Source organism: Lithobates pipiens, unplaced genomic scaffold, assembly GCF_037356315.1.
Source record: "Lithobates pipiens isolate NorthernLeopardFrog02 unplaced genomic scaffold, aLitPip1_a1.2 Scaffold_13, whole genome shotgun sequence".
In the NCBI taxonomy this organism is placed as follows: Eukaryota; Metazoa; Chordata; class Amphibia; order Anura; family Ranidae; genus Lithobates; species Lithobates pipiens.
In genome coordinates, this window is record NW_027507718.1 from 187405580 (window position 1) to 187418650 (window position 13071).

At 46.5% G+C, this 13071-nt stretch overlaps 1 protein-coding gene across 4 annotated transcripts in view; it reads left to right on the forward strand.

Annotated features, from left to right (window-relative positions):
• The window catches only part of AP3D1 (adaptor related protein complex 3 subunit delta 1), a 167653-nt gene that overhangs the window by 139662 nt on the left and 14920 nt on the right, over nucleotides 1-13071 (forward strand). For all 4 annotated transcript variants that reach the window (XM_077475978.1, XM_077475979.1, XM_077475980.1 and 1 more), the window contains one exon: nucleotides 11218-11306. In XM_077475978.1, coding sequence (XP_077332104.1) covers nucleotides 11218-11306 — 89 coding nt within the window. The remainder of the gene's footprint in view (nucleotides 1-11217; nucleotides 11307-13071) is intronic.

Consider the following 13071-nt stretch of genomic DNA (forward strand, 5'->3'; position numbering starts at 1 on the left):
TTGCCAATCAGTGTGCTCGAACTCCGAGCGATCAGGCGTTGCAGTTCCACATGGTATGTGACTACGAGGGCATCCAATCAGGATCAGGTCAAACAACGCCATGGCGGTGGTATGTCTACCATCAAGAGGAACAAGTAGCTCGGCTGCAGCACAGGAGGTCGCTCACATCCTTCAGTGGGCCGAGCCTTGTTGACCATTTACATCCTAGGAGTTGGAAACTGGCAGGCGGACTACCTAAGTCGCCAGACGCTGGGCCCAGGAGAATGGACATTGCATGTAGAGATGTTCAGGCTACTGTGCCTGCGGTGGGGCACACCAGACGTGGATCCCCTGGCCTCCCGTCTCAATCACAAGGGGCCGAGATTCGTATCCAGGATAAGAGATCCTTGAGCAGACGCGTCCATCGCGCTGGTGGTTCCGTGGGATCAGTACCGTCTGATCTACGTCGTTCCTCTGATAAAGTTACTACCATGTCTGCTCCGCAGAGTGGAGGCCGAGGGGGTTCCAGTAATACTATTGCCCCGGATTGGTCTCGGCGTCCCTGACGCGCCGACCTAGTACGCCTGGTTGCGAAGGCTCCCTGGCGACTGCTGTTGCGAGAGGACCTTCTGTGTCGAGGTCCGATTCTACATCTTGTTTTACCGTCGCTGGTTTTAACGGCATGGCTGTTGAGAGCCAGATGCTAAGGTACCGAGGCCTATCGGACTCGGTGATCTTGACTATGTGGGGAGCACGGAAATCTTCTTCTCAGAAGATATACCGTTGTACCTGGAGGGCATGCATCTCTATGTGTAAGGAGAAAGGATAGCATCCATGCACCTATGCACGTATTCAGTTTACAGGATCCTGCGAGGATTAGACCAGAAGTTTGCTTTAAGCACCATTTAAAGGACCAATATCAGCCTTGGTTGTCTTTTTTTCAGCGACCTCTGGCATCTCACTCCTTAGTGAGCACTTTTGTGCAGGGGGTCCAACTTGTAGTTTCTCTGGTGTGTACACCATTACCCCCGTGGGATCTGAATCTGGTGTTATCAGCGATTCAGAAACCGCCATTTGAGAACATCAGAGAAATTCACTTGTTGACTCTTTCCCAGAAAGTGGTCTTTCTAGTGGCTATTACATTGGCCAGGAGGGTTTCGGGAACTGGCGGCCTTGTCTTGCAAGTCGCCCTATATGGTTACTCATAAGGATAAGGTGGGGTTGCTTCCGTAACCTTCCTTTCTGCCAAAGGTGGTTTCGGCATTCCACATCAATGAAGATATTGTGTTACCTTCTCTGTGTCTTAAACCGACACATCCTAAGAGGTGGCCCTTTATTCCCTGGACGTGGTCAGGGTTATAAAGATATATTTGTCTGCCACGGTTCCCCTTCGGGAGTTAGAGTCTCTGTTTGTTTCGGTAGCTGGTCTGAAAAAGAGGTGTGGCGGTCTCGTCGACCACAATTTCCAGGTGGATCAGACAGATGTGGTACAGGCCTACGCCTTGAAGGGGCAGGTGCCCCCCTTTAATGCCATGGCCCATTCCACCAGGACTATTGGGGCCTCTTGGGCTTCTGACCTCGAGTGTCAGTCGCGCTGGTGTGTAGGCGGCGATTTAGTCATCCGTTCATTTTTACCAAATTCTACAGAGTGGATGTAAGCGCATTGTCTGCCTGCTTTAGCCGCAAAGTTTTTGCAGGCGACCATGTAATGTAGCAATTTTGCACTTTTTTTCTGTTTAAAGAAAATAGTTACCTTTGAGTATAATGCACTGTTGCATTGTTACCGCAAGTTCTGATGTGGTTAGATAAGGTGGTATCTCCCCTGTTAGGGAGCACTTCTGATTGTGGGTGATGTTCTTTTATGCTGTTTTCCCACCCCTCGTTATGACACTGCTTGGGGACGTCCGATGGTCAAGAGTAAAGGAGCTGTGTGTGTCAGTGAACGTAAGAGAAAATAGGATTTTTGTACTCACCGTAAAATCCTTTTCTCTGGAGTTCAATGACTGACACAGCACCCTCCCCTCTTATTGATTACATTATACTGCTTGTTGACGTACTGAGGCTGCAGGAATCAGGCTGGGGGGTTGTTATCAAAGGGACCGCCCCTTGGGCAGAACTAGAAAGTTCTGTTTTTTGTATACGTTAACATGTTCTGCCTAGTCCTCTCCTGAAGTCGGCTTAGCAACCCGATGGTCAAGAATAAAGGAGCTGTGCCAGTCAGTGAACTCCAGAGAAAAGGATTTTACGGTGAGTACAAAAATCCTGTTTTTATAACCGCTTACCTGTAAAATCCTTTTTCTTACATCATAGGACACGCAGCCTTAAGTATTTACTTAGTGGGTTATAGCTACCTTCAGGTGTTGACACTGGCATACCAAATACAGGAAGTTGACTCCCCTATATAACCCCTCCTCTTTCCAGGAGTACCTCAGTTTTTGTAGCCAAGCAATATAAACAATATACTTAAACCCCATAAAAGAAGAGAGCGGGACCTCTGTGTCCTATGATGTACTCCAAGAAAAGGATCTTACAGGTAAGCGGTTATAAAAATCCTATTTTCTTCATCATACATCATAGAACACAGGGCCTTAAGTATTAGTGGGACATCCCTTAGCAGTGCTACTTGAGGGGAGAGAGACACAACCCGTAGGGCACCCCTAGACCTGGAGGACTTATACTGCTGCCTGCAGCACACTGCGCCCGAATGGTGATATCCTAATTCCTCCTTACATCCACTTGGTAAAATTTTGTGAATGTATGGACCCAAAGACCAAGTTGCAGCCTTGCAGATCTGAGCAAAGGAGGCCTGGTGAAGCACTGCCCAAGAAGCACTAACCGCCCAGGTAGAGTGTGCCTTAACTTGAATAGGGGGAATCTTACCCCTTAAATCATAAGTTTGAATTATAACTTACCGAATCCACTTAGCAACAGTGGATTTCGACACTGCCTGTCCTTTTTTAGGACCTTCTGGCAGAATAAATAAGACTTCAGTCTTACGAATCTGAGCAGTTTTCTTTAACCACTTTAGGACCGGTGCACACCGATGTACATCCATTTTTTGAAGAGGGATATCTCGGTAATGGCAGCAGCTGCGAGATAAGTTATCGGTGGCCACTCTCCGCCACTTCCCGGAGCCGTTGGTAGCAGCGGAGGCGATTTGGGACCTGCCTTGTCTGTGGTATGGAGATGAGTGAGGCTAAGATGGCCCCCACCGGTATACCATAGCAGGGCGGAAGCGACGTCAAAACTTCACTTCCGCCTGAATGGGAACACTTTTATAAAGAAATGGGAGGGTTCCAGCAATTGATGCTGCAATCACCTCAGTGCGCAGAGTCTCACATGTCCAGTGGATAATGCACTGATGTTAAAGGGGCCAGCAAATTAAGGTTGGAATTTCCTTTTAAGACCAGATGTCTTTTGCAATCTTGCTGCAATGGGTGTATCTCAGTTCATTAACCCTTTTAACGTCTGCTCCACTATTTTGGTGGAGCACATTTTAAGTCCTGCTAATTCATTGAAATTCTGCCTAATCAGCAGGCCCGGCAATGGGCTGGTGTATCTGACGCACTATATCTCACAGTAGCTATGAAAGACTTTATCGTTTAAGCCTTATGCTTAGACTAGTACATTCTTGCAGAGTTCTGTGGCTGAAATATTAATCAGTCAAAGCACCATGTGAAAGCTCTTAGCCAGTTTGTTTCCCTTCCTGGGGTATGGCTATTTAGAGTGGATAAGTACATCCAAAAGGGTAAAGCTCTCTTTACCAGTAAAAGGAGGTTCAAACATTTCTCCTTTAATCGTGCTGCCTCTATGCCTGGGGCATCTGCCTTTAGGCAGTCTCGACGGTCTCAATCGTCAGGTTCAGGGGAAAGTCCCCAAGGGAAGCATCAGGATCTTGGGGCCAGAAAGCCCATAAAGCAGAATTCTAAATCCTTCTCAGGAAGGAGCACCCCCACTCGTTTGGGTGAGGGGAAAGGTCCTGCGATTCTCAAAGTCTGGCAGGAACAAAGCGATTTCTGCAATTTTTTTTTCTCTAGGTTACGACTAGAGTTCCAAGAGCCTTGGATGGCTGTCGGCTTTCGATCTGAGGGTTCGGGTCCCTATTTGGGTGCTGCCTGTGGGGTCCTTGGGCTGCTGATGCGGCAGTCTTTATGCAAGAGTTTCCGTCTCCTCAGAGAATGTTCCTAAGGATCCAGAAAAAAGTCTTTCTGGCCTCTGGATCAGCTGTTATCCCAGTCGGTGATATCAGAGGTTCCCTTAGTGGAACAGGGGGTCTTTGCTCAAACCTTTTAAGGTTCTAGAACTAAACAAATAAGCAAGACCCATTCTAGATCTCGAAGATCTGAATCGGCACTTAAACATCCTTTCAGAATTTGATAGGCTGTGTCCATCCTGCAAGGAGGGGAGTTTCATATCTCCATGTGCCAAAATTTCCCGCTTACCAGAAATGTCTCCAGTTTGAAATATAAAATAATTTTTCAGTTGTGGCCCTGCCATTCGGCTTAGCCACAGCGCCACTAGTGTTCTGAAAGATTCTGGCACCTCCTTTTGCCAGGTTAAGGGCTCAAGGCATATAGGGGTCCTAGCCTATTAGAAGATCTACTTTTAATAGATCGTTCAGTCTCAGGTCTAAAACCAGATTCTGATCTCAGCCATAAATATCTGAAATCTCTAGGTTGGATTCTCAACCTAGGAAGATTCTCCTTAAAACCAAGGAGATTACGGTACGGGGGGGCGCCTGGTTATAGATACCGTACAGAAGAAGGTATTCTTACCCCAGACGAGCATTAGTTTCATTGTAGGATTAATTCAACTTATCAGAGCAAAGGAAAATTCCTTCATTTGGCTGTGCAGGAGATTTTTAGGGGAAATGGTGGCCTCCTTCAAGGCCGTCCCTTTTACGTGCAGTTTTACTCAGACTGCTTCAAGACGCCATCCTAACGGTCTGGAATAAAGAAGATTCAAGCCTTGTTTTGTTTCCAATACGCTTGGCTCCTGGCATAGGTCAGAGCCTAAATTGGTGGTTGCTATCCAGTAACAGATGCCAGCCTTTTAGGCTGGCGAGCAGCCCTAGAAGAAGATTCTGTCCAGGGGAGATCGTCCGGGTTAGAGGGCCTTGCCTATTGACTTTTTCTGGAAGTTTTGGCCAGTACATCTGGCCCTAGAATCTTGGCGATCAGACTACGGGACTGTCCTGACAGGATTCAGTCTGACAAGGCCACGGCGGTGGCTTACATAGATCACCAGGGGAGGCACGAGAAGTCGTGCAGCCCAAAAAGAGGTGAATAATGTTCTAGCTTTGGCAGAACACAACACTCCTTGCCAATTCTAATTTTTCAGGCGTACTACTTCAGACGCCAACAATTATTTCCGGGAGAATCTCTTCACCCTGACATCGTCCTAGCAATATGTCAGATGGGGTATTCCGGACATGGACCTATTCGCGCCCAGATTCATTAACAAGGTCGACAACTTTGTCGAACAAGGGGTCCGCTAGCAGACAGAACAGACGCATAAGTCTTCCCAGGGGTTCAGTTTTCACTGATCTATGCATTTACCCCAGTTTTGCTACTTCCGCGCCTTCTCCGTAGGGTTAAGTAGGAACAAAAGGCAGGTGATTCTGGTGGCCCCAGCGGGTCCCAGAAGATCTTAATTTTCCGAGATCATAAAGATGGCAGTAGGAGTCCTTTATAGCTAGACCTTCTTACACAAGGTCCAGTATTTCATCCTATCTTATGGACAAAAAGTTTAACAGGTTTGACTGTTGAATCCCACTCTATAAAATATCGTGGGTGATCTCCTTCGGTAGTGTCTACTAATGCCAGGAAGCCGGCTTCCAGAATCACTTACTATAGAGTCTGGAAGGTATAGGTTTCTTGGTGTGGATCCGGGGGTTGGCACCCCAGGAAGTATGTTAATAGGCAGGATTCCTGCATATGGGATCTGAAATGAAGCTGGCATTGACTTCTATCAAAAGCCAGATACAGGCCTTGTCTGTGTCTTTTCCTATGGCCTCTTTCTTCCCACTCTTGGTGCATAGCTTATTCTGGGAGTAGCCCCTATCAAGAAACCTGTAAATCCTTGGGATTTTAAATTGGTCTTATCGGCTTTGCTGAATCAGCCGTTTGAACATTACCTTGGTTCTTTGACAAGAAAGATGATCCTTTCTGCTTGCCATTTCTTATGCTAGAAGAGTATTAGAACTAACGGCTCTTTCTTGTAAGAGCCATATTTCATTATGCATAAGGATGAGGTGGTTTTATGTCCTCATCCTGAATTCTTACCAAAAGTGGTAATAGGTTTTTATTTAAACCAAGATGATATTCTTCCTTCTTTCTCCCCAGAGCCTTAATCTGGGGAAGAGAAAGCTCTATATTCTCTTTATGTAGTAAGAGCGGTCAGAGTCCATTTAAAGGGGACCGCTCAGGTTCGCAAAACACAGGTTTTGTTTGTACTGCCAGAGGGTCCAAGATGTGGACAAGCAGCATCAAGATCCACTATTTTCCAAATGGATTTGTCAAAGTGATTGTTCAAGCTTCAGCTTAAAGAAGAAAATTCTTCCTTCTCATGTTAAGAGCATACACATCCAGGGCGATTAGTGCCTCTTGGGTGGTGCATCATCGGGCCTCTATGGCTCGTCTCTGTAAGGCCAAGACTTGGTCTTTGGTTCATGCGTTTTGATCAGATTTTATCAAATCAATATTAAGGGTCATGAGGATATTGCCTTTGGGCACAGCTTATACTGTAGGCTGCAGTATGAGTCCTCTGGCCTCCTGTTTTTTGTTCCGTCTCCCCCCCTTCAGTTGCCATTGCTGTGGGACATCCCACATAGTTATTACTATGGCTTTGTGTCCCCCGATGTAAGAAAAGAAAATAGGATTTTTAAAACCGCTTACCTGTAAAATACTTTTCTTTGTACATCAGGGGACACAGAGGTCCTGTCCTTCTTATACACTTATATTGCTTGGCTACAAAATTGAGGACTCCCAGCAATGGGAGGGGTTTTATGGGGAAAGTACACGCCTTAAGGCGTGTCAGTGTCCAGCATCTGTTGGTCCGATATAACCACATAGTTATTACTATGGCTGTGTCCCCTGATGTACATTTACAGGTAAGCTGTTTTAAAAACCCTATTTTTCGGGGCTGTTTCTCTGCACAGGCCTAAGTAATCCAGCCTTCTTACTGGTTTTAAGGAAGACTTCTCTAGGTACCAAGATTTTCCAGGTAACTGGTTGTAATGCTTTGCCATAAGCGAGTCACTAATTGGTCTATTAACAATAGATCGTCTAGGTACGCCAACACTGTTATGCCCTGTGCCCTCAACCTGGCTAGACGTGGGGCCAGTATTTTTGTGAATACCCGTGGTGCTGTGGCTAGCCTGAAGGGTAAGGCTGCGAACTGAAAGTGCTGTTGTTCCACTTCAAATCACAGAAAGCTTTGTGAAATATAGGGACATGCAGATGTGTCCCTGATGTCAATGGACGCCAGAAGTTCTCCACCTTGTAGGATGGAGACCACTGACCTGATCAACTCCATTCGAAATGAGCAAATTTTTAGCAAACAATTTAGATTTTTTTAGCTCCAGAATGGGCCCGACATCCCCATTCGGCTTTGGCACCGCAAACAGGCCTGAATAGAAACCCAAACCCTGCTCTTCTGTGGGGATCTGCACAATCACCCTGAGTCAACAATCGGTCCAATGCTTGAAACAGGGATTGTCTTTTCCCTGAATCCTTGAACGGTTGATCTCAAAAAGTGAGATGGTGGAAACTCCCGAAACTCTAGTTTGTATTCTAGAGTCACTGTGGAGGGAGCCCATCTGTCCTAAGTTTCCCTCAGCCAGACTTCTGCGAAATGCAGAAGTCTTCCCCCCACCTTGGTGAGGGGAGACACCTATTCATGAAGAGGTCTTAGTATTCTGCTTTGTAGTCTTGCGGCTCCAGGTCTTGCTTTGAGCCTGAGCCTGAGCCTGACCCTGCTATTTTCCTCTGGAATCTGAGGGTGGAAGCCATCGCCACTGCCTAGAGGCGGATGTGCTTGCGCAGGAGAGAAAGTCCATTTAAATGAAGGACGTTTATACTTTTGACTGGCAAAAGAGTACTCTTTCCACTAGAAATTGTTTTGATGCATTTATCCAAATCATTGCCAAATAGTCGCTCCCCATGAAATGGGAAACTAGGCAGCAGGTTTTTGAAGGGTGCTTCGGCAGACCAACCCTTTTAGCCATACATTTATACTAGTACAAGTGCAAGGCGAGACGCCTGGTGAATAGAATCCTTCATAGCATCTATGGCAAAACATAATGCTTTTGGTAATTCGACCAACTCACTGCCCTGTTGTGCAGGGAGCTTGTTAACCTCTGTGAACTGGTCTTTTAAGGACTGACCAATGTCTGTAGCTGCAATTGCAGGCTGAGCAACAGTATCTGCTAAAGACAAAGAGCATTTTAACAGGAATTCCAACTTTTTCTATTTGATCCTTTAGCATTTGTGCATTGTCCACTGGACAAGTTAAACTTTTATTCACACTGGAAATCGCAGCATCTACTGCTGGAACTTTACATTTTTTGGTGAATTTTTCCTCCATAGGATAGAGAACTGAGAATCTCTTTGGAGGGAGAACATACTTATCCGGATGATCCCATTTGGTATGAATAAGCTTCTCTAGTGATTTGTGGACTGGAAACGCATGCAAACCATGTCTGTAAGCATTTGTACCTCAGATTGTGAAGCTGAAACTTCAATTGTTTTCTCCGCAGAGGAATCGGTTTGTTTTTCCCAATCGTTTGAGGGTAATACCGCACCCTTTCCCCACTGTTCCCCTGGTAAGGGGTTTGAAGTGGGAGAGGATCTAGCATGCTTCTTATACCCTTTAATGGAGGATGCGGTTAAAGCCGCTAATCTTCCTTCTAAGCCCTGCAGGCCAGAGGAAAATGCATCTTCAGTCACCTATACAGGGGCTGAAGTGTGAGAAGCAGTTGCACCACCAATTGCTTCCAGTGACTCACCCTGGCTTGCTTCGTCAGGTACCTCCAGAGAGGATGACAATGGGGAGGCATGTCTGGAGTTGCCAGTGCCAGGGGGTGGTTTTGGTAAGCCTTGAAGCCATAGTGCACAGCACAAAAAGCAAATGTACTCGAAGAACTGTTCTATTTATTTGCACAATAGTAGGAAAAACAGTGGTAGCACAGAATGATCTAATGCTAAACAATAAGTATTTTTTATTTTATTTTTTCCTGTACTGCAAATGCATGTCTTCTGTGGCAGCTTTGCTTCAGCTGCTCTGATAGACACTGTCCGTTTCCCAGAATATCAGATTTAAGTTTTTTCAGGTGTGAGCCCAATTGTTTGTGCCACGCCCTTTCCTGTGCTTTAGCAGGAGTCACCTCGGGGTGGGGGATTTACACAGCCATTTTATCAGCGTTTCAGATTTATGCTTGTTAAGAAGACCCCCCTCCAGCTGCTGAGATACAAGCTGTATTAGCAGATTTAACCAATTGAGACCCGCGCTATAGCCGAATGACGGCTACAGCGCGGATCTCCTTTGCCGGGACTACGTCTATTGACGTCGACCCGTGCACGAGCGAACTGCGCGCCCCCTGAGGGGCATTCACGGCGCGCTCTGTGATCGGCAAGTCTGAGACTCGCCTGATCACCGATCCGAGCAAGGGGTCGATCCCGACCCCTTATCACGTGATCAGCTGTCAGCCAATGACAGCTGATCATGTGATACAACGGAGCCGGTAATCGGCTATTATTCCTGTCAGCGCGAGGAGAAAAAAAAGAGCCGATCACCGGCGCCCGTGATCGGGACACATCAGTCCCGCTCACGGCCAGCCCTGCCAGTGCCCACCTGCCCCCTGCTTTGCCACATCAATAAAAAATGTGTCCCCCCCTGTCAGTGCCACCCAGCAGTGCCCACAGTGCCACCCAGCAGTGCCCACAATCTGCCTCAACTAAGGTGCTGCACCCCAGTGCCACATATCTGTGCCCATCAGTCCCATCTATCAGTGGTACCTATCGGTGCCCCTTAGTGCCACCCATCTGTGCTACCCATCCGTGCCATCTTATCTGTGCCCATCTTTGCCCATCAGTGCCGCCTTATCTGTGCCTATTAGTGCCGCCTTAACTATGCCTATCAGTGCCGCCTCATCAGCGCACTTCAATGAAGGAGAAAAATGACCTGTTTTCAAAATTTTATAACAAACTATTAAACATGATTTTTTTTTTTTTTGCATCTTTTTTGCAAAAAATAAAAAAATAAAAAATAAAAATCCCAGCTGCAATTAAATACCACCAAAAGAAAGCTCTATTTGTGGGAAAAAAAATGATAAAAATTTCATTTTACAGTGCTGTATGCCCGCGCAATTGTCATTCAAAGTGCATCAGCGCTGAAAGCTGAAAATTGGTCTGGGCATGAGGGGGGTTTAAGTGCCCAGTAAGCAAGTGGTTAAACAGGGTCTACACACTATTACTCAATCTAGAGGTGTTTTTTAAGGCATTTTACAATATAATTAAAAGAAAAGTCATAGGTGGACTTTGCAGTTCCTATGCTTTCCTCTTACCTTTTCCTCACTGCAGGATACTACTGTAAACAGACAGATTCATACTTCACCCATCACGGCGTGCAACGTGGTTAAACCTTCTAAGACTGCAGACCCCTTTTAATAGGGGTTCCACTCCTTTGGACCATGTATAGCACCCCTCAGGACCACTTTAGGTAATGTAGCAAGACCAAAAAGAGTCCTAGTTCCCAGGGTCCAGTCCTCAAAGAGGAGCGTTACAGGCAAAACCTCATTCTTCTATGCGAGGCCTGGGTACCATCCTGGAGCCGCAGTGGCAGGATGGATCCGGTTGTGGAGGCTTTTTAAATCCAGCATGGATCCCTCCTGGAGCTCCTCAGAGCACATCTTCACTTGTACCTTTAGACACTGGCTAAAAAACTGAGGTACTCCTGGAAGGGGGGGGGGGGGGGTTATATAGGAGAGTCAACTTCCTGTATTGGGTGTGCCAGTGTGTGAAGTGAGGGGAAAATCTTCCAAACCGTTCTGCTCCATCCTTAAGCTATCCAAAATGTTTTAGTTAGAGGTAATACTTTAAATTTTGTCCCAAGTGTTGTATTTTCTGTACCGCTGATCACACATTTATCAGCTGTATTGCAACACTTTTGATAATTCTTTTATTGTGAAATGATCTGATTTTTAAAGATGGTATTTTTTTTTTTGTCTTTACAATCCAGGTGTGTCTAATGAAGCCAAGTTTGTTTTCACTGTTCAAAGTATTGTAATGCCTCAAAAGCTCAAAGGAACATTGTCGTTTATTGTAAAGGTATGTTATTTGTAAGGTCATTCTTCACATTTGTGGTTTAGGGTTTTTAAAAAAACATAATTAGATGATCTTAGCCTGTTTAGAGGTACCTTTTAAAGCATATATGAACCCCTACCTTGTAAAATAACCTATTCAGTTTAAAATATAAATGAAAGGTAAAACATTTGTATCTATGCAAAAAAGAAAATTATAAATACCCCGCTTTTTTAAAATATATTTATTTTTTAAAGTGATCACATAACCTCGGCTCCCAACTGCATAAGGGGTTTGGTGAGATGGGGTGAAGAAACAGCAGTACATTAGCTGGGAGGGGGGTGCATTGGAGGACAGGCAGGCTGTAGCACAGCGGTAAAGCTGATCTCTGGGATGGATGAGCTCACCCCTAGTATGGTCCGTTTTTTAAATGGGAAAGAAAGTGACCGGCAGGATCACCAGGTATTTCACACAAAGGAAGAAATCAAAGGGAACAGAAAGCTTTTTCATACAAGTACATGGTACATCAGGCACCTATCAGGATTATGAAATGTTTTCGATAACACGTTGTTTAAAATGGAACTATAGTCACTTGTTCTCCAGTGCTGCGATGTCCTGGAGCTCCACGCTGGCCAGAGTTTAGTCCCCTTAAATTCTTACAATGAGCTGCACAGCTCAGTGTACAGGCCCGGACAGGCAGGCAGGCAAGTAACTTTAATGCAGAAGAGACATGACATGTCTCTTCTGCAATAAAAATTTTGTTTAATTTTTTTCCTTTTTTTTATTTTTTTTAAGGTAAAGTTCCACTTTAACCAGTTGCCGACCGCCGCACGACGATGTACGTCGATAGCATGGCACGGGCAGGCATATTGGCGTACATGTACGTCCCTTGCCTCCCGCGGGTCGGGGGCCCGATCGGGCCCCCGCCCGGTGCCTGCGGCGGTCGGTATTCGTGCGGGAGCGATCCCGGACGAGGGGACGGCCATTCGTTCATGGCCACCCCCTCGCGATCGCTCCCGACGAATAGGAATCCCCCGTGACATCACTTCCTCTCCTGTAATGTAAACACAGGAGAGGAAGTGATGTATTCTCTCCTCCGTGTCGGTATTTTTCGTTCCGACACGGAGGAGAGCGGATCGGTGAGTTGCACCAACACTCTACACACACAGTAGAACATGCCAGGCACACTCACACCCCCCCTTTACCCCCCGATCACCCCCCCAATTACCCCTGCCCCCCAGTCACAGTGACACCAATGTCATTTTTTTTTTTTTTTTTTTTTTTTTTTGCATTGGTGTCATTTGTGACTGTAATAACTGTTAGGGCAGTTAGAGTTAGCCCCCTTTAGTTCTAATGTACCCCCCTAACCCCCCCAATAAAGGTTTAACCCCGTGATCACCCCCCGTCGCCAGTGTCACTAAGGCTGGGTTCACATTGCAGCGGTTTATGAGAACGAATGTGATTCGCACCGCACTGCAGTGCAAATCACATCCGATCTCTGTGCGATTCGAGTTCAGCCATTCGCCGCACCCGCCGCACCCGCCACACCCGCCGCACCCACCGCAAATTCGCACGGGACCCTTTTTTTGGCCCGCAGCAGAATCGGATCGCATGGGTGTTCACACCATGCGATCCGAGTTTGCAGATCGCACTGCGATATGCGAACTGATCTGGGGGTGTCAGTAACATTTCACTGACACTCCCAGCAGTTCGCATAGGGCAGTGTGAACTGCCGCCGGGAGGCATGCGATGCGGGAACCCGCCGCGCATTCGTGGCGTTCCCGCATCGCTC